General features: G+C 40.9%; 1 protein-coding gene across 1 annotated transcript; it reads right to left on the reverse strand.

The window, feature by feature from the left end:
* Nucleotides 1-656: 656 nt before the first annotated feature.
* On the reverse strand, nucleotides 657-21416 carry smad10a (SMAD family member 10a). Its single transcript, XM_034301766.2, has 12 exons — nucleotides 21253-21416; nucleotides 15134-15374; nucleotides 11128-11302; nucleotides 10128-10151; nucleotides 9727-9945; nucleotides 9379-9555; nucleotides 8190-8285; nucleotides 7989-8042; nucleotides 7697-7880; nucleotides 7219-7387; nucleotides 6159-6297; nucleotides 657-5091 (listed from the first exon to the last, which is right to left on the reverse strand). Exons 2-12 carry the CDS (start codon nucleotides 15368-15370, stop codon nucleotides 4880-4882), a joined length of 1686 nt encoding a protein of 561 aa, XP_034157657.1. The 5' UTR covers nucleotides 15371-15374; nucleotides 21253-21416; the 3' UTR covers nucleotides 657-4879.
* Between the last annotated feature and the right edge of the window lie 516 nt (nucleotides 21417-21932).

A 21932-nucleotide genomic window follows, 5' to 3' on the forward strand; every position in this document is an offset into this window, starting at 1 on the left:
GTTAGAATGCTAGCTATTTAGAAAGCCATCTCACACTTAACATCAAACGCATTTGTAGCACAATTTTTATTTTTAATAATAATAATAATAATAATAATAATTATTATTATTATTATTATTATTATTATTATTATACAAAAAATAAACACACAAAACAGTAAGAAAAAGACTAGTAGTAGGATCGTAATCCTGGTGCAGTTTTGAAATTGTTTTTTTTTTCCACAGGTTTCCAGAATCTTCTGGATCTCTGTAGAGATTCTCTCTGTAGAGATTCTCCTCGAAATCATTTTATTAAAGCTATTAAAGGATGTTAGGTGAACTTTTTCAAATATTCCTAAAGGCTTTTGAAAATCACTGACTGCACCTTTAACTGCCTTGTGAATAGGACAGAGGGCCGAGTATAACATTCAAGTGTCCACAATAACAATGTTGTTTTGAACATTTTGGTACTTCAACAAATTATCGGCACATGCCTAACTCACAGAACTAACAAATTCTCCAACATAAAGGAAACACAAGAGAGAAAGGCACAAATATTACAAGGCCAAAAAAAGAAAATATAGTAGTAGTGGTTTGTGTATGCATATGATCTCACCTCATCCATCTACGTCTTAAGTGCATAAACGTCAACACTTCCGTTAATGAGTGCATATATGTAAGCACATACAATACTGTTTTACTGAATACTCACTGTGATGTATTTACAATAGTGTATTTTTGTTTAAAACATTCCTGGACATTCCTCCAGTTTATTCTCCTTCCTGCACAAATCCTACACTCATGGTCCGGCTGTTGAAAATCTTAGTTAGATGAATCATGTACAATAAAGTTAGAATGAATGATCTTCCCTAAAAAGGTAGCTTTTCAGATGGTAGATCTGGAGTTGGAAGCCATAATCTAGGCTTTAATCTAAAGGTAACTAAGCATTCTAGACAAAAAAAAGACATTTGGTACGATATACAGGTACAACAGTATACCATGAAATAGCTCTACCATTAATTGTTACACTTTACCGGGATTATAGCTGGGTGATATCGTAATATATGAACATAACGATACATAGCGATCGGTGCTTAAATAGCTCTGTTGCTGTTGATGGTAATAAGTAATTTATTTGACATGAATTTTACTTGTATTTTTTTATAAGCAAAAATCTCTGAACATACAAATTTTCAGATTATGGCTTCACATTTTTTGGTGGTGATTGATATCATGTATTATGATGTGACATTTGCCCCTTATTATTCTTGCTAGCGTTTAGGATACTCCTGTAATCCAGTGCAGGCTCATGGACTTCAGTCAGGAAACACTGACGCAAATAAGTGTAAATAAATGTCTCAAGCAAAATAAATGCTTTAAGTCAGTTACTGGGTTTGTTATGGTCCTATTTTCCCTTTTCGTTAAATGATACTGTGTGAGGTGAGGTGAAGACTGCAAATAATGTCCCATTTTTGGCTTATAACATAAATCCACCGGGTCCGTGCTTGATTACGATGAGGTATTCTGAGGCTTTGGTGTACACCACATGGCAGATGATTTGCTTACAAACACCATACTGCGGCACCACAAATACCAACACCACCATTTTAAAGCTGAACAATGTTTCGGCATCTTTTCTTTTTTTTTTTCGTATGAAAATAAATGAGCTCGAAGGCTGCGCTCGTATGGATCGTCGGACACACTCAGGACGAGCACAGGAAGTGGAGGTGGCTTCCACACACACAGAGGAACACAGAGCACGGATATAGCGAGAGTTCTGGTTTCGAGGTCTGTTCTGTTTTCCATCTGAAGAGAGTTCCTGAACAGTTTGGCCTCAAGGAGCCGGCTTCTGAGGTGTGGGCATTATCACACACTTAACAAACCTGCAGAAGTCATGTGTGTGTGTATGTGTGTGTGTGTGTGTGTGTGTGTGTTTGTGAGAGAGTAGAATTATTCTGTATTAGTGAATATTATTTTGTATTATTATTATTATTATTATTATTATTATTATTACTATAATTCAACCATGTGCAAATCTGGACCTGTGCGCACTCTCAAAAAAGAAGGTATGAAACCGTACCTTTCCTTCTTCCTGGGGTGGATGCTTATGGCTACATCGATTTTTACCTTTAGTGCAACGGTAAAAGTGCGTCCAGAGATCACGAGTCTGAATCCAGACGATGCCACAGCGATCCCTGGCCGGGAGTCTAAGAGATAAAAGTGGCCGTGCTATCTGGGTGGGAGGGGCAAACTCTGTCTTACTTGTCAATCACAGCGACACCAACCAATCATGGGCGTCTGTGAGCTCCTGTATGTGGAAGAGGGTAGATAGCGCTTTCCTCCGAGCGTGTTACACGGCTTTGTGATGCAGTAGGAGCAGCAGTTCAAAAAAACTTGCTGGAAGCTGTCGTATTTGGCCAAGCCCAAATTAGGGAGAAAATGGGGGAAAGAGTATTCACCTAAAATTTGTGAAGATCCATTTACATAAAATCTCTTTCAACATGAATTACGACAAGAAATGTGCAGCTCATTCATGGCTATAAATAAGACAATTGGATGTGGTTATGTTTTGCTCCATAGCAGCACTTCATGTTCATGTTCCACTTTCAACTAGAGCCACAGACTCCGAACAGAGGACATACATCAGTTTTGAACAGAGTGCAGGGAGACAATCGCATACTTTTCTGTCCATTTGTCTTTAAACATTCCGTTTTTGTTGTCAACCTTCTTTTTAAACAAGTTATGCTGTAAGTAAAATGAAAAATCTATCCTTTCTAAGCTAATTTCTCTAGCTAGTGTGTGGTCCGATGAGCTACCATCAGCTAAATAATTTCCATAAATGCACGTGATTGGATTAGCCGTAACAGAGAACATCACAGAGCTACACATTTTTCAGATTCTGCTACAGTATTTTTTCATTTACGTGGTTCAGTCTGCTGAAATACTCTGCTAGTATCCACCAGTCCATGAACCCTGGTTTAGAGCTTAAGGACCACTATTTTATCTTTAATTAATATAGTAAAGCTTTAAAGGTACACTATATGCACCTTCCCAGGGAAAAGATACTAAAGGTATACCAGTGACAAGGAAAGGTACGGTTTATTAGCTTTTGATTTCTGAGAGTGTACGGGCAGTAAAGCTATTTCCCTGAACTCAACCCTGTGAAAACTAGGCATGTGCCGATATCAAATTCTCGTATCACAATAACTGACTAATCATTTATTGCAGATTAGGACATTATCACATTTATCCATTAAAATGAAATGACTCTTTAAAAAAAAAAAAAAAAACTCGTTTGGTAAACAGAATGCTGCCTGGTAAATGGGACAGGTTTTACCTTACAAGGTGCCCATAATACGGCCTACCTAGGCAGCCTCCTCCTGAGTGGAGCACAGGGGTAGTCTTCTATAACAGTATACAATCCTGTGATATATAACTGATTATCGGCACGTGCCTAGAGAAAACTTGCATTAATCAGAAGATAGGCAGTGCTAAATTAAATACATACATCTATTCTGCAAAAAAGTACATTCCATCCCTATGGAACAACTCCATAGATTGCATTTGGATGAATCCGATGAAGGATAAACAGTAAAGCTGCGTTACAGTACTGTCCTTAACACTCCTTTAGCGCCTTGTCCTCCTACCACTTCCCTAGACTGAATCCCTGACTGCCATCTTAAGAGATTTTTATACGCAAAATAGGATTGAGTCAATAAAAAGCGTTCCTCATCTATTTCTAGCTTCCTAAAGAGTTGATTCGAGTTGGCCCTCTTTCTGAGAAAGAAACACGTCTCTCCATAGAACCATTACGGGTTCCCCTAAGAGAAACAAAACTGAAGAATCCTTTATGGTTTTGGATTTAACCTGAGCGTAGATGTCAGGTGACGGACTCACGCAGAAGGTCTTCCAACATGATGCGGTTTCTTTTTGCAGCTAAAATGGTCGATGAAGTTGTGTATAAAATTAGATAGGAACAATAAGATGTATAGTTGTTTGTTTTTTTTAATTATTCAAATATGTTGTTCAGATTGGGTTTCCTGTAGCCAGTTCACGAGGGTCTAAATTCATTACCTCATTCAGCTAGCTAAGTTAGCAAGCTAGCTAGTGGCATGCTAACTTGCAGGTACCAGGTAGTTAGAATGCTAGCTATTTAGAAAGCCATCTCACACTTAACATCAAACGCATTTGATAATTTTAGTTGTAAATTGTCTGTGTTTAGTAATTTATCATCACATCTGAGGTAAATGTTGGTATTCCTGATGGATTTGTCTTCTCATCTTGCGTAATGTATGCTAAGTATAAGTGGGTCGTGTTTTCTGTGCTTACAAGATGATTCACTCTAAACAGCCACGTCTGTGATATTCACTACTTTAAAAGTTTCTGATGGCTCTGAGTTTATGAAGTTGTGACACAATGTTGACATGTTTCAGTAAAAGTTCTATTTGTTGTTTATGCGAAGTGTGATTAAAGTGTAATTTTAGCCATACACAGTCTTTTTTTAGTAATTAACCAGCACATCTGAGGTAAATGTTGGTGTTCCCGATGAGATTGTCCCGTTTTCATTGTCATTTCACCTTTACATCATCTGTATTTAAGACTTAGTGATGCTAGCTAGCTATATTGTTAGCCTTACAGTCGCGATTTCCTTGTTGCCTAGCAACATCATCATGTGTTTGACTTTCTCAAATGTTAAAAGTACAAATTCACAAATACCCAATAGATTATTATCATTTTCGGGGTATGAGGGAAAGTCAACCAGGACGCCTTATACACAGTACTGTAACACAGACTTATACCGTGCCTGCTCAGTGCGTGTGATATATGATCACTGTGTGTGTCTGTGTGTATGTATGTGAGTGTGTGTCATGTTTGTGTGTGTAGTTATCTCTCCCTGCTCTCAGTTAGAAGGTCCAGGGTCTGCCAGAGGCATGGTGTGTAGCACCTCGTCCAGCAGCTGCAGGGCGCGGTGGAGATGCACCTCCACCCAGCAGGGAGTGTGTGTGATGCTGTGGCGCGGGTAGTCGGGTCCCCAGCCCTTCACGAAGCTCAGACGCAGGATACACAACCTGCGCAGGTCGTCCACGCCGATCCCTGCGGCTGCTGACAGACCTACAAATCAGAGCTTTGAATCAATATTTTGATTTTCACAAATAAGATCCCTTAATTCCGTACCAATAAAAGGCTAAAAACTCAACTGTCTCAAACTGCCTAATTCGCATACCATTTGTCCAAGTTCACTTTGACACTGTGAGACTCAATGTAGTGTATTATTAATGTCTGGATACTGTATGTGCTTGAACTCTGTTCTACGTAGCAGAAGGGGCGGGGCTATTAAATGCTTCTGAGGGTTAGCAATGATCAAAATGGCAGATGCTGTAAACAAGAACACCATGGATATAAATTCCAAGCAAAATGTATATTTTGACTGTTATTTTGTGTCATTCCTGTGCAGGCTCAGTGTACAGATAAGAGTTAGAACCAGTAGCAATATTATTTGTGAAGTGAGATTTCACTTTCACGGAATTTGATGTGGCAATTGCTCCATTAACACAGACTAAAAAAAAAAAAAGCAGGTAGACAGGCACCCTGTAGTATGTAAGCATATCTCCTGATTTTACTGAGTGCCTGTATATAAATGCGAAATGTACACTACCTGTCAAAAGTTTGGACCCGTGCTCATAGAAAGTCTCCATTTTCACTATTTTCTACTATTTCAGAATAATAATGAAGACACTATGAAATAACAATAACAACATATGGAATTATGCAGTGACCAAGAAAAAGGTGCAATCAAAACGGTATTCATGGAGCTTTGAACACTCTCGGCTTCTTCTCAACCAGCTTCACCCAGGAGGCTTTTCTTAAACTTTCCCAAACAAGCTGAACTAAAGCGCTTAACAAAAACTTGTCTGGGGAAACACTTTGATTTCAGGGACTTTTTTTAAGTAAAAACTACATATAAAAAATAGAGTTTGCTTCAGAAATAAATGTATACACAGGCATTAAGTTCGCTATTTACATTTGTCTTAGAACTAAATTTCAAAATGTCTTTGAAACAATATATATTTAATCCAGTGTGTCCAACCCTTTGACTGGTGGTGTATATAAAGCCCATGTGAAGTCCATGTAAAGTGTTTTGTGACTGTCCCCTGTCCATTCTGAGTGTTTGTACTCACTGATTGCAGGAGCGATGCCCCCGACGCTCCCTGGACCCGGAATGTTCCCTGCCACGGCGGCTGCCTGAGCCGCTGCCGCTGCCTGAGCCGTGGCCGCCTGCTGCTGCATCTGCCGATGGCACTGACGCAGATCAAACACCTACACGCACACAAACAACACACCATCACACAGCCTGCGAACATCTGCTTCTAGTCCTACACAGCGAAACCAACCATAATATTCTGTTCACTGTAGGCAGTTTTCTGTTCCACTGATTTTACTGTAATACCGTTCTAATGTCTATTTTAAAATCCCCAATGTAGCCTAGACTAACTTTACTACTGATTAAAAATATATCGAAAATAATGGAATGATGGAAAAAGCTCTTCCTGAGCTACGTGCCTTCCTGATGATTTTATTCCTTCCTGATCTTTTTTCCTTTTTTCCTTTTTATAAGCACAAAATCCTCTGAACTGAAACCTTTCCCCACAGTGGAAAACTTAAAGTTACAACTTTACCTTAAAACACTGACATTGACTGAAACCTTCTTTCATAAATGTTAAAGGTTCTACATTATTATGTTATTTTCATTGTTAAATGTTTAAATCCTCTTATAGTTAGGTTTAAATTATGTGGAGCGTCCACTATACAAGCCCCTGTGTACATTGCTACTACAGAATGAGCACATTAATATAAACCTGTTCTTTGCAGCTGCTGTTAAAGGAAATTAATCAACATCTTCTGACCAGATTAGAATCAAGAATTCAACAGCGCTGTGGTACAAAGTTATTTATAAATGGTTTGTTTAATATGTATTTTGTTTGGGCGATTTTTTTTTCAGTTTGAAAAATTGACATTCGTATCAGTAAAGATATTGTTTAACAAAATCTAATTGTGCAATTTTTACAAATATCAAATGACATTGTTAAATATCATCATTCAGCAGACTTTCTGGCTCCTTAACACTTAACACAGGCTCCAAGCAAAGTGGCTGAATCTGATATTTATCTACTGAATCGTATCTTGTCTAAGAATGAACAGGTATTTCCTACAGGTACGCACGTAATAAACACTCCTCACCTTGATGTAGGCTCCTGGGTAGATTTTGTGGACAGCGTCCCCTGGCGCTCGTCCTGCCTCTCTGTCCAGGTAGTAGCTCTGAACGAAGACGGCGTGATCACTCAGACATCGCATCCACACATCGCCCTCACCTCGACACTCCAGCTGCACGCCTTTACCTATGTGTAACCTGCCAGAGGACGGCCAAACAAACAAGTGTGAAAAACCAAACGTGATACAATATACACCTGCTCCAAGTGAAGGAGGCGTGGCCTCTGTGTCTGTCAGTCCCAATAAAGGAGGCGTGGCCTCTGTGTCTGTGAGTCCCAGTGAAGGAGGTGTGGCCTCTGTGTCTGTGAGTCCCAGTGAAGGAGGCGTGGCCTCTGTGTCTGCCATTCCCCTCTCAGACACATACATAAAGTAGGGTTGTGTGCGTGTGTGTGTGTGTGTGTGTGTGTGTGTGTGTGTGTGCGAGTGTGTGTGTGTGTGAGTTACAGACCTGGCCCTTTCACTGGCCTCAGTACGGTGAACGTTACTGAGCTGCCCGAGGCAGAAGCGATCTCCTCCGGATGGATCCACGTAGCCATCCACCGTCACCACGGGACAACTGGACAACACCTTAAACATTTCACCAACCTGAACATCCATCTCAAAATACGAAATGGAGCACCAGAACTCTGGCCCTGTGAAGACATATCATTTATAGAGAGAAATAGTAAAGGATGAATACTTATGTTTATTATTATGGATTAAATATATAGTTGTTATAAACAGAGGTGTATAAAAAGTACCTGGATGGTTAGAGACTGGCGGAGGGAATGATGACGAGCTGTGATGCTGAGACCCTGATGATCAACACAACACACAAGACTATACTGTTAGTTACCTCAACTACAGTTAAGATTGGGATCAGTCCAAGCTCTGATACCTGACCTCTGCACCATTAACATTAATATAGCACTGTTGCAATCTTTTTACTTTTTATTACTTACAGTAGTGGGGGTGGTGGAGAGGAGGCTGGTGGGCGCGGCTGCTCTGCTGGCGTCCTATAGGAGTGTAAGAGGCCGTGCTGCTGCCCGTCCAAGTAGCTGAAACATTTTAGACAGAACACTAGTAGTGAACACAACAGGATAGTTAACATTCGCACCCAAGTGTGGGCCAAGCAGCTGTTAACGACCCTGAACACTTTGTTAATCAACACGCACACTCAGAACGCATATGGGCCGCATCTGTAAAACAACGCACCAAACTGTGTTTGAATAAAAGACGTTTTGACGGCTGATATCTGATTACAAACTGAATTGCTTAGGATAATTTTCGTTTCTTTTACAGTAAGTAGCTATCCAACAAATCACAAAGTGTCACTGTGTGAGAAAATCACTCTTAACTAGTAAGGTTTTAGTAATCCTTAAGCAGACTGAGTGTGCAGTGTAACCCTCCATCAGACTGAGTGTGCAGTGTAACACTGCATTTCCTGAACTGCCTCCTTATGTACATATTTTTGGTCAACAAGCATTTTTTCATCTGGTTTACCAGAAATTCAGCCACAGTGACAGCCGATGGTTTTTCCCAGACCACCACACATATAAGCTTCCCAGAAACTGTCCATGCTACAAATGAAGACTCTAGTAAACATGCAATCAGATGATCTAACGAGGAATCGGATGGCGGAGGTGGCTGTAAATAGCGTTTACCGCCACCAAGGTCATGAACATTACAGTCCAGCTTGTGACTCTTCAGCTAACCACCACAGCAGTAGTTTGTTCCTAAATGCTGTACTGAAAGCATAATTCCACATTATACATTGTAATTAAAACATTTTAATTAAAAAATGTATACTTTTTGCAGAAAAATCTATATCAACAACAGTCATAATATTGTTTAATAAACCATCATTGTTAATATTTGACTTCACTGACTTGTGTTGGATCTGTGCCAGATTTGGGTCAGATATTAAAAACTAAAAAGCTTAGGCCCAGAAATAACACTATTCTTTGTTAACCTTAGCTATAAACCTGTTTTGGCACAGATCTATGAAACAGATCAGCTTCGGTACTGGGCTGTTTTGTGAACAGATACCAGGCCAGATCTGTTATGCGGATTCGGAGCTGATACACTGCTGTGTTTGGCTCTAATCTGGTGCAATGGACACCGTTATCTGGGTTGATAACTAATACTTACTGTGAAAGGATCCCTGTGCCTGTGTGTGTTTGGAGCCGTTGTAGCCGTTCTGAGTGGGCGGGGCCTGAGGGGGCGTGGAGGGAGGAGGGGTTGGGGCCATGACCTGAGCCTGAGGGGATGCGATCTGCAGGAGACCCTCACTGTGACCACCCTGCATGGACATCATCGAGCCAGATGCTAGAGAGAGACAGAGAGAGAGAGAGGGAGAGGATACAACTTTATCGACTGCATAAAGCACCAGAACTTTTAGAACCTATAGGATCTATAGTATGCTTTTATTCCATTAGCCACTGATCCAGTATTAAAGATTTCAGTTGTATACATTTTGTTACATGCTCAAGATCTTACCAGTTGGGGAGAGGGGCATGTTGGGGTAGAGGGTGGCAGGCGGAGGGCATCGGGCTGCTTCAGGGGGCATCTGTAAAGGTGGCAGCGGTGGGGGGTAATGCTCCGGTGCAGGGAGCTTCATCGCCCCCTGGTGGTCTGACTGTGGAGGCAAACCAGGAGGAACGTCCATCTGAACGCAGTCATGGGTGTATTCCTCTTTAATCAGCCTGCCGGAGGGAGCTGCGGTGCCGGGCAGCCATGATGGCGAGAAAAAGAGAAAAGTAATCATCTGTTAAATACAGTGTGAAAGTCCCTCTGACAAATAAATAAATATAAACATGAAATAATGCACTATGTGTGAAATATGTTAAATAAGCACTAGTATACTAATATTAGCACAAATATTAATGACACTGACTCACCTGTGTTCTGTAGGCTGAGGCCAACTAGTGATAGAGATAAAGAGAGAGGGAAAGAGAGAGGGAGAGGGAAAGAGAAGAAATAACATTAGAAATCTACATCCTAAATCATAAATCAGACCATCGGAGTGGAGCTTAACATAAAGTTGAAGCCCACAATTTTTGTTTTTGACAGTTCTAGAGAAAATCAGTCAGAATTGTTCACATTCAGTGTTTAAATCCTCTGAAAGCTACTTTATTTAATGTATATAACACTGGGTGTTTGATTTACATGTTATGTGCCAAGCTTTGAATTATATTGCACTGTTGCTTTCTCGCTTGCTGTGTCACGCACTTACCGAGAACATGAACGGTCACCTGTCACCATCACTCACTAGTGTGAACACGGAGTTACTGTTAATACCCCCAAGTTGAATCTTCTACTATAAGAGCACACCCCAAAGTGTTTTATTCCTCTAATACCACAGCAATTTGCCAATGATTACATTTTTTATTTATTAAAGAACACCACCATACTTTTGATCTGTTTATAGTTAAATTGAATGTTGTGCACAATCCATGAAACAAGTTCCTTCCTGTTATCAGTTACGGTATAAATCGGCGACAAGCAGCTGTTCCCTCACCAGAATCTTCAGTTCATTCTCATGTTACTGGAATACGCAAAGTCCTGAAGACTGACACTGGAGACGCTTTCCAAAAATGCTAAATAAATATCTCGTTAGAGAAAACTTCACCATGTCAGCAATTACACACCTGGAGCGTCCGTCACACAAGTGCCTGTGTAAGTTGTTTCTATAGAAACGTATTATGATTATGATGAGTGCATTGATATAAACCTGTGATTTGCGTTGAAGCCTGAACAACTGTCTGTTCTACAAGCTGCTGTTATAGAATACTTCTGACCAATCAGAATTAAGAATTCAACCAAACTGCGGTGTATAAAAAAGTTCGTCTTGGTATATGGGACAAAATGTTGGTAAGTAGTGAAAAGACAAAAACTCACCGATGCCAGGAGAAACGACTCTCTCGTAGTGATACGGATTCACACACACGTTGTCGTACTTTAGGTCGAAGGCATACTGGCAGAACTTGACGTGCTTCAGCTCATTTTTGTGAAGGTCCGGCCAGCGCCATAGACGAGCGTAGATCACATGGGGGAAACCTTTACGCCCGGCCACCTAGACACACACACACACACACACACACACTCTTCATCACTGATGCATCACTAATGTCTCAAATTCAAGATGCATGAAAAATGTATTATTAGGGTTCCCAGGATCAGCCACAACCCTGACCAGGATAAAGCAGTCACTGAACATGAAGAAAAATATATATTTTATAATATATTATATTTACACTGTACTTATTGCCTTCATACAGTGTATGTAACTGTATTACATAACTATAAAGTATATGTTCAATATTGTTATGATATACTGCCAGTCTTTTGTTTAATTATTTTATACTTTATATTATATTACTTTATATGTTCATGAAAATTCTCAACTGGGTGCCAATACTTCCGGAGTTTACTTTACATGTGAAGAAGTGAATGCCAGTGACTTCCTCCTTCTTATATAAGAACTTGCATTTTTGGCCTTGAGGATACTAATGGCCTTTAAGACACGCCCACATCCATATATGGACTCAGTGACATGCCTTATATGGATTATAAAGCATCCAGAATGTTCTCTCAATCCCTGTTCTCTTTCTGTTTGCTTTTATTTCTTGTCTCTCACTTCAAACCCTCTCTCCGTCTTTCTCTCTCTCCATTCATTTCCTTTCTCACACTTTGTGAAAAAAGGTCGCCCAAGGTGAGACACGACGTCTTCAGTCAGCAGTTCGGCTCTGCTCCATCAGGAAGGATTGAATTCTGGATGCAGAGCGAACGCGGACGCCCACACACCCATATGCACGCGCCACATTGCTTTTGTGTCGCCTGAATAGCATCACACCTTCTTCACATGGCAAAATAATAGACGGCATTAAGTTAACCCCACCTCCATCTGAGTTCCAGACAAAACATCTCTCATGGCCTCGGCATTTCTCTAGCTCTCTCCTTCTCCCTCTCTCTCCTTCTCTCTCCTTCTCTTTGTCTCTCAAGCATAAGATAATCTTCCACTCTATCTCTCTCTATCTCTCTGATATTATCCCTCATACCATAATCAAGCTGGACATCGAACTTCTTAATCAAATGTAATCACAAGACAGTTCTGCTCTTAATCACCTGGTTGCCATGGCTACTGTTGGCAAGGGATACCAGGGAGTTAATAAGCACCGGCTAGTTCTTTAAACGTATCTCTGAAATGGACGGGCTTTCAGCTTTACCCATGATTACTGGCTGCTACAAGACATGACAGTAAGCAGCACACACACACACTCTCTCTCTCTCTCTCTCTCTCTCTCTCTCACACACACACACAAACACACACACATATGAATATGATGACTGATCTGTGACAGCTGAACAAAAGCCTTTGGAACCAATGCTGTCATTCAGCAAGCCTCAAAGAACCCACATATCTATACATAGCTATACAGAACAGGACATAAAGTATCTTAAAGAGATAATCAGTCCATAGCAACTCATAGCAACACTGTGATTCTTACAGAGGGATGTGAAGATTAAAAAAGCACAATCCACACCAATATTAGGTTACACTGCTCCAGTCACATTATATCACTGCACCAAATCAAACCTCAAGATCAGGCTACGAGATCAAATCCAACAAAATACAGTGACTATTTGATCAAACTGCCAACTAACGTCCCTTAAAGAAGGATTGAGGTCGTAATCCAGTCCACCAAATGAATTTAGAATCTGAGCTCTAATTTCTTCATGACTGTATCCGAACTGAAAGATTGAAAAATGAGCTGGTCTTTGGTTTTCCACTAGAGAGCAATACAGAGTGATATTACGATATTAACATCATAACCTTAGCTACTGACATAATGTACTAATGATACAATTCTTCTTTAGCAAGCGAAAACATTTGATTATATAATCCCAATCATATGGTCCAGAAAGAGTTTTTTTTTTAATAACAAAACTTGTTTTCTTGAGATAACAACTTATTTTTCTCATGATGTCAAAATGCATGATTAGGTACACATGCTGTACATCATGGATGAGTTTATCCATTTTCATTTAATCAGGGACTGACACAAGAGGAAATAGCTAGCGCAGTGGTCACTTTGCAGGGTCCTGGGTTCGATCCTGCTCAGGTGGCTGCGGGGTGACTGCGTGGAGTTCGACTTTATTTGGGGATCAATAAACTACATCCATCCATCCATCCTTCCATCTAGCTAGCTATATGTCTATATGTACAGATGGATGGATGAATGGAAGATTGGATGGATGCTAGCTATATATCTATCTGTATATATGGATGAATGGCAGGACGGATGGATGCTAGCTATATATCTCTCTGTCTAGCTGGATGCTAGATAGATAGATAGAGCAAATCAAATTACCAGATCAAACCACAACAAATGAGCGAATCAAACAACTAAAAAGTCTCAATCAAATTTCCAGCTCAAATGATCACGAACACCACCAAACTACCAGATCAAACCAGCGTCAAACTACAGTAAAGCACACAATAAAAACAGGAAATTTGATCTGTTTAAAAAAAAACAAAAAACAGATAAAATCCCCAGGCAATAATCCCCAGTCATAATTCCAGCAGATTGAACAAATGTGTAAACCAAATATCATGTTCAGCAGGTTTGTGTCAAGGTTCAATACAGGTAACAATTTAAAGCAACAAAACAAAACGAGCTATCACACAGCAGTCTACTTTAGGAGTGCACAAGTGCAGGGTTGGAGGACCGGAGCCTGGTACAGTTTGGTGATTGTCCCACTTTAACACAATTACTAAACCTGGTAATGAACTGCTAAGTTGAATGAGGTGTCTGTTAGCAGAGAAACTGCTGAATAGCGCTGGACTCCGGCCCTCCAGGACTGCAGATGTGCACCTCTAACCTACGCAGTCTGAGTCATCCTAAAACAAATCACATCCTCTGCTGCTACACACACTTCATCATGTATTACACATTTTATTGCAAAGTCTGTCCTATGCAACATGATGTACTGGATTGGGTTATGCGTATATTTTTTTTCTTCTCAGGATCTGTACCCAGTGAGCCGACACACATACAAACAGGCATGCAACTCTACAAAGTGGCCAAAAAAAAGTCGCAGAATCCTGAATGAAATTTCAGTTTTAAGTTGTACTTATTTGCCAAAGACTATTATTTTTGCGTGAACTAGATTTAAGATTTGTAACAGCAATTTGGGAGATTCAAACTGATTTATTTGCAATTTAACTACAGCAATAGTTAAGGTACAAAGGAAACCAGTGGTTGCTGCTGTAATAGTAAATAAAAATCATTTCATGAAAAAAAAATACCTAAGTGTTTATTACAACCTCATAAAACCACAAGGCACCTCATAAAACAGCTTATATTCTTAGACATTGTTATGCTGCCTTCTGAACACGTTTTTTAAATCTTAGGAGCACAAGTACTGTCGAAAAATGTAAAAAAAATAAAATAAATAAATAAAATAAAAAATTCTACCCAGGCAGCCTTGTTAGACCATTCCTTCACCACCACTGTTTTTTCTCACTCTTGAAGTAAATAAGGAAAAAACCTGGTTTCTTGGTAACATGACAACCGGGATACTCCTCTATCCTGAAGACTTTCCCGTGTCGGAAAGCACTGACACTGGAGACTCATTCCAAAACAGCTAAACATCTCCTCACAAAACACGTCACCATATCAACAATTACACACGCTTTTTAATCCGTTTATGTGGAGCGTCTGTCATGCAAGTGCCTGTGTAAGTTCTTACTACAGAAACAAAAACATTATATATAAGAACGAGTGCATTAATATAAACCTTGCAGACGACACTACTGCCTGAGCTGCTGTTACAGTATTAATCTACACTTCCTGATCAATCCGAAGAGAGAACTCTGTCAGCCTACACATGTTCTCCTCACCTGCAGTCTTCCGTCTAGCGTCCTCTGGATGGTGACACACTTGCTGGGATGGACCCCGTTGGTGGTGATGGCCGTGATGAGCGAGTCCAGCTCATCCTTCTTCTCCTTCAGTTTCTTGACGAGGCTCTCGATGGCCCTCTTGGCGAAGCCCTCGTTCTCGCCGCCTTGTCTGTGGCACATGAGACTGTGCACGATGCTGAGGCAGGCATCGTTACTGCTGGGGGGGTTCACCGACATTCTGCTGCTCACACACACACACACACACAGATATACAAGAATATACAAGAACATAGGGGTTAAAACACACATACACGTGTACACCCGCACTAGATCTGTGGAGATATTTTTGTAATTATGATCTAAACATTGATTATCGTCTACATTATTTTGACCTATTTATATAATTTTAATCTTAAATTCCTTTATACTATAGTGCTCTTGAATTCTCAAATCTGATTGGTCAGAAGGTGTCGCTCCGTTTTCTATAACAGCAGCTGTGACAATGATATTAACGTGCTCATTCTAATACATTATTGTTTTGTAAGGGACGTGTATGCTGGACGCTCCACATAATCTAATGCTAATAATTAATGTAATTTTTTAAAAAAACATGTTGTTGCTACCAGATGAAATGATTTGTTTTGTGAAAGCCAATAAGGAGTAGAGTTTATTTTCTTTCTCTGGTTGTTAAACTGACATGTCTGCCAGGCAACTACTAATAAAGCCCTAATAGCCCAGATGTGAAATCTGCATTTCCAGGCTGTTTATCTGAACGATTTCTGACTGTAGTACATCTGTCTCTATGTATAGTTTATCAGTTTTCCTCTACCGTGTCCATTAACAGAAAGCGACCACTATAGGACCACCACTTAGCAGAAATGATTTGAGCTTTAGACCATTCTCAGGAAATAATAGTTTCCTTGTTTAATGCCTACAGCGTATACACTGAAATAACAAGACAACAAAACTACAATGGACAGATGCATACAATACTCAGGAGGTGTGGTCAGGCCAGAGATGGAGTGGAAAATAAAACAGGACGCAGAAACTGGGGAATCTGTGACATGCAGATTTTCTAAATACAGCACCTCTTTTTCCATGACATTTTATAAATGTCACATTTGGATGATAATAAAAAACTGTCTGAGTGCCACACTGAAGACATTACAGACCTCCAGCATGATTTTTACAAAACTAAAGAAATGGGCTGTTATACAGTATTAGCTGATATTTTAAACACTTTTGTCCCCTCGACTTAATAAGGAAGTGAGAAATCCACACTCTGCACATCAAACTTCAACATCTCATCCATCATGAGCAATCACTGTAAAAAAATTCACAGTAAAAAAAAACAAAAACACATGTAATAGTATATTACACTACAACTTTGTATTTATATGGTAGAAGACATGTTACTGAAAAATGTCGAGAAACAAATAAAGATGTAATCATACACAGTAACTGAACGCTGGCCTTGGGCGTGATCTGTGTATGCTGCAGAAGTGGTGTTTGTGCAGATTGCCTCTTTCATGGCTGAACAGAGATAAACACTCAGGTATTACTGTGTTATTGCATCATGTCCATTGCAGTGAACCAAGCAGCCGCCTGGAATAAGAGAAGAGTCTGTATCCAGGACTGTGGGTGTAAAGACTGACCAATAAAATCACTGCATCAATCTCAATCTTCACCAAACCCCATCAACTCAAAATAGTGTGTATCATGTAACAATTAGGACGCGGTCATGGCTGAGCAGATTTGTGCGTTTCGGTATCAGTAAAGTCTGATGTGCACTATTGTGCTTAATTTGTGTCGTGGCCTCAGTGTGTGTCCTGTAAAAGTGAAGAAGGCGTGGCCTCAGTGTCTGTCCTGTAAAAGTGAAGGAGGCGTGACCTCTGTGTGTGTCCTGTAAAAGTGAAGGAGGCGTGGCCTCTGTGTGTGTCCTGTAAAAGTGAAGGAGGCGTGGCCTCTGTGTGTGTCCCGTAAAAGTGAAGGAAGCGTGACCTCTGTGTCTGTCCTGTTAAAGTGAAGGAGGCGTGGCCTCTGTGTCTGTCCCGTAAAAGTTAAGGAGGCGTGGCCTCTGTGTCTGTCCTGTTAAAGTGAAGGAGGCGTGGCCTCTGTGTCTGTCCCGTAAAAGTTAAGGAGGCGTGGCCTCTGTGTCTGTCCTGTAAAAGTGAAGGAGGCGTGGCCTCTGTATCTGTCCCGTTAAAGTGAAGGAGGCGTGGCCTCTGTGTCTGTCCCGTTAAAGTTAAGGAGGCGTGGCCTCTGTGTCTGTCCTGTAAAAGTGAAGGAGGCGTGGCCTCTGTGTGTCCTGTATAAGTGAAGGAGGTTTGGCCTCTGTGGCTGTCAGTCACAGTGAATGAGGCGTGGCCTATGTAACTAAGAAAACTAAGGAGTTGAAAGAGGTGTGGGCTTCCACTTCTTACAGCTAGCGCACTATTTTCTATTGAAAATCAAACATATGTTTTATATTTAAATGTAAATGCTTTATACATTCGATTGTCAATCAGATAAGGAGATGCATATCGGATCGTCCTGGATGGAGAAAGACATCTATCCAGAGGCACATACTGTATATGCACATTTAACCTCTGGCCACACTGTCCCTCTTCATTAAGTCATCAGTTCATGAAGGGATGTGCTAAAGCAGCCACACACACACACACACACACACACACACACACACACACCTGATCAAACCAATCAGATATAGACATTGTTTCTCCAACAAGTGCTGCTTTTCACTTAATTTCTTCTTTTAAAACAAATCTATGAATATATTGCATTAAAAGTTGCATCGTGCTGAGTCTTTGAAAAGGACACAAGTTAAAGCCACTGGGGTGGAAAAAAGCTGTAAATAGCGACCATACGGAACAGCCTACGCAGTCTGGCACAGCATCCTGCATCACATCACATTCTTTGCTGCTACACACACCTTATCATGTCGACTGCCGTATGGAACTGAATAACATCCAGTGTCTCGGACCAGATGCAGTAAGGCTTCTCATCTCAGATGGTTTTGAACACACTGATCCTTCTGGAGTAGTACTGCCACGTTCCTTCAAACGACCGCAATATTCCTACATCATTTCACTCTAAACCACTGTTTATGATATATTTATTTGGTATTTTATTCCTCATAGAATTATCATCCATTTTAATCTTCAGATTGTCTTACCTTACACAGTTACAGTTACCCTCATCACCCTTTTTGCACATTCCTGTACATTTATTTCATAGTTCTCCTGTACACATATTTCATATATTTCTTATTTCTTATTCATTTCTGATTTTTTTATGCACAGTCTAAAGAGCAGTAGACCAGGTTCTCATTTCACTGCAGGTTATACACTGTATATAACTATGTATATATACAAAATAAAATAAAAAATCTTTAATCTAGAATCATCGGATAGAACTGTATTAAACTTAGTCATATCAGAAAACGTGAATTAAGCTCATAACACTCACACGCTATTAGCAGTGTTTGCCATACAGCAACATCAGTGAGGCTTCATCCATGAACAAAGTCTGATTTGGTATGTCTGGGGGTCTTAAAGGAAAACTCCACCTTGAAACACATTAAATATTGAAATATTTGTGATGTGTTTAGTGATTCTGGTGCTAATTTGTTAGCTGGTGCCGTTGTGTGGCGCGCTGACCTCACAGGGGGACACTGTTGTTGCGAGCGCAGGACCAATGGCATTTAATTTTCAACAGAAGAAAATTTTCTCTTAGCTCCTGAATACAGCAGAGACTCATCTCGGCTGGTTAGCGAGTCACAAGATGATGAGCGTGAAGGTGTTGATGATGGTATTAGCATGAAAGTCGAAGCTTTGGAAGTTGATCTGTTTGAGCAGAGTGTACAGATGAGGAGGTGAGAGAGCTGGACAAGACAGATTAATTACAATTTACAGCGCTTCTACACACTTCTTCTCTCCTCCGCTGACATCATAAGCCGTGACTCCTTCGTGATGAATCATTAAAGTGTACCAGGACATTAATGAGACTCCATGTTCCTGCCAATGCCACATAAAGCCATTCAGATTGAGGGCAGATGTTCTCAATCTTTGTTGGCCAGTGACTCCATTTTAAGGGCCCAAAATTCTCATGACCCTTCACCCCTACTCCTACCACCACCACCAGGGCCCCAATAATTCCTATAGTGGCATATAGTAGAAATTAGTATAGTAGAATAGAATAGTATAGTAGAAATTATCACTGTGTGTAAGAGCCCACAGCTGCAGACACACTGCACGGACTGTGTCTAATGAGAGGACTGGGCTTGTGCGTCGCACTGCAGCTTATCAAAGTTAGTATCTTTTATCTCAGCTGTTACATCTATCCTTGATCCCAACTGAACCCTGCGTCACGTAAATCCATTCTGGCAAATATCACCAACAGTTGCGTTCTGTGGTTTAGTCAGGTTCACGTATCGCATTTTGTAATATTTTCACAAGTTTAAAGCTCATTTCTCATTGAGAATTCAGCTCTGTACTTTCTTGCACTGGTTTAAATTATAATGTAAATATCGGTAATTATTATAAACATGTATTCGTTTGTTAATCCAGCAGGAGTTTCACTACTCTGCTTTGAGGCAGGTGGAAATTTCACAAAGTTTGGATTTTAACCAACACCAGAGCAGCAATGCTGCAGTAGGCTAGACTATGGGCTTACACTGCAAAATATAGCATTATTATTGTATTTTGTACTTTTTGTATCTGGAAATCATGACCATGCCATGCAAAAATACTGTTATTTTATTTTAAATAGTCCCTTTGCATGCTGCTAATGTTAGGTGTAAAAGTCATTTTGTTTATGGCAGACATTCTTATACAGAGGAACTTACATTTTCTCAGTTATACATCTGAGCAGTTGAGGCTTAAGAGCCTTGCTCAAGGGCCCAACAGTGGCAGCTTGTGGGATTTGTGCTGGGATTTGAGCTCACACACTTCCCATCAGTAGTCCAACATCTTAACCACTGAGCTACCCCTGCATGCCCCATGTGGCAGTGTGTTGGTTTAAGAGGACCTCTAGAGTGAATCAGGTCTAATGAAAATGTAATAATATTCTGACAGCTACATTATAAATGAACTGGGAGTTACATTATAAATAAAAATCTCTTGCAACCCCATTCACATTTCAGACGACCCCAAAGATGAGAATCTATGATCTACAGTCCAGGTGGCGATGAACCGATGGCTCGTAATGTCAGCTGTCACCAGATCCGCTGGTGTTTTAGATCATTTTATCATTGTGGGAGGGGCAGGCTGGGGCTGATCATTCTGTTAGAGGGGGCAGTTGTTCTCCAATGAATGCCGTATTTTGGATAACATTCAGGATTGTGATAGAACGTGTAAAACTAAAGTAGTACACTAACTTTAAAACATTTTGCTCATGATCTTTATTACTTCTTGCTTGTGTTAATCGCATCTTGTTGGACTTCCTTTTAACTTAACTAAGTGGGAAAGAAAACGCTTCTGATCCACATGGGAGACTTAACCACCGCCTTAAGGGGAGTGACTAGAGAATGAGTGCTGCAAAAAGTAATCATGCTACATACACTAGAATTATTTCAGAGCCTGCACTTAGGGGTGGCTAAGCTTGTTGTCACAGGGGCACTACTACTACTACTACTACTACTATTAAACCACCCCCCCCATCCCCAAACCCCACCCCCCCCTTCTGGCCCCTCCCTCTAATCAGAACCTTTCGGAATGTCTAAGGTTGTGACGTCACGTCCCACGCCTTCATAAGATGAGCTCCAAAGGGAAGCACCGATTAGGAGCGAGACAACCGCGCGCCGGCCGCGCCTTTTATGGTGTTATGACGTCATCGAGGCCGACCACCCGTCCAAACATTTGGAGGCGAGAGGAGGTGAAACTCACAGTTACAGCATGCAAAACAACAACAACAACAACAACAAACAACAAAAGAGTTAAACATCAGAAGGAATGAGAAATCAGGTGCATGGTGCATAAGGTGAGGATCGGGTAGCTGTGAACGTGCACGCGCCCCGATGTGATTTAATGGAGAGGAGACAGGTTGGAGATGTGGAGTGTAGAGATCTCCAGCACGTCCTTGCTGCTAAAGGAAATGTGAATGAAAGAGTCTGTACTCACACATCAGCCCGGGATCAACATGAACACAAGCAGGACAGTGAGGTAGAAATCCAAGTTTCGGCTTCCCCCCCTCCCTGCTGTCACATCAGCTCTCTGTCCACGCCGATATGAATCTCCCAGCCTCCTCCAGCATCTCCCTCCCTCCCTCTCTCTCTCTCTCTCTCTCTCGCTCTCCCTCTCTCTCTCCCTCCTCCGGTACGATAACAACAAAAAAAATAAATAAAGCGAGTCGACACGGTGCGCGTGAGCGTCTCGCCAGGCGCCAGCCAATGAGGAAGCTGCAGTCTCCGGAGGGACGGCGGCCGCTCAGCCAATCAGAGAGCCGCATTTCAGGGTCTTGTGCGGCGCGTCTTCATTTTTATTGACACTCCGGCGCGACTGCGTGTTTTATTAAGGTGGCGCCACTGAGATTACCTCCCCCCCACCCCCAACACACACACACACACACACACACACACACACACACACACACACACACAAAACCACATGGCCCCGCCCACTCATCATCATCATCATCATCATCCCTGTCTCACTAATCTCTCTTCACTATTTGAAAGGAATTTCAGCTCTTTTCTGCTCACCAAATAAGAACCGACTCTTTCGGATCCCAAACGGCTCCTTAAAAGATTCCAAAAACAACCCAAAAGTTGTTAAACAGTTCAAACGATCAACAGGCAAAA

The sequence above is a fragment of the Pangasianodon hypophthalmus genome, chromosome 29 (assembly GCF_027358585.1).
Source record: "Pangasianodon hypophthalmus isolate fPanHyp1 chromosome 29, fPanHyp1.pri, whole genome shotgun sequence".
In the NCBI taxonomy this organism is placed as follows: Eukaryota; Metazoa; Chordata; class Actinopteri; order Siluriformes; family Pangasiidae; genus Pangasianodon; species Pangasianodon hypophthalmus.

Coding starts and splice junctions, on each gene's coding strand:
- smad10a (XM_034301766.2), bottom strand. CDS start 15,370: ATGTCGGTGAACCCCCCCAGCAGTAACGATGCCTGCCTCAGCATCGTG. Junction 11,303..15,133: donor CGCTAGACGGAAGACTGCAG/GTGAGGAGAACA, acceptor GTGTGTGTCTAG/GTGGCCGGGCGTAAAGGTTT. Junction 9,556..9,726: donor CATGCCCCTCTCCCCAACTG/GTAAGATCTTGA, acceptor GTCTCTCTCTAG/CATCTGGCTCGATGATGTCC.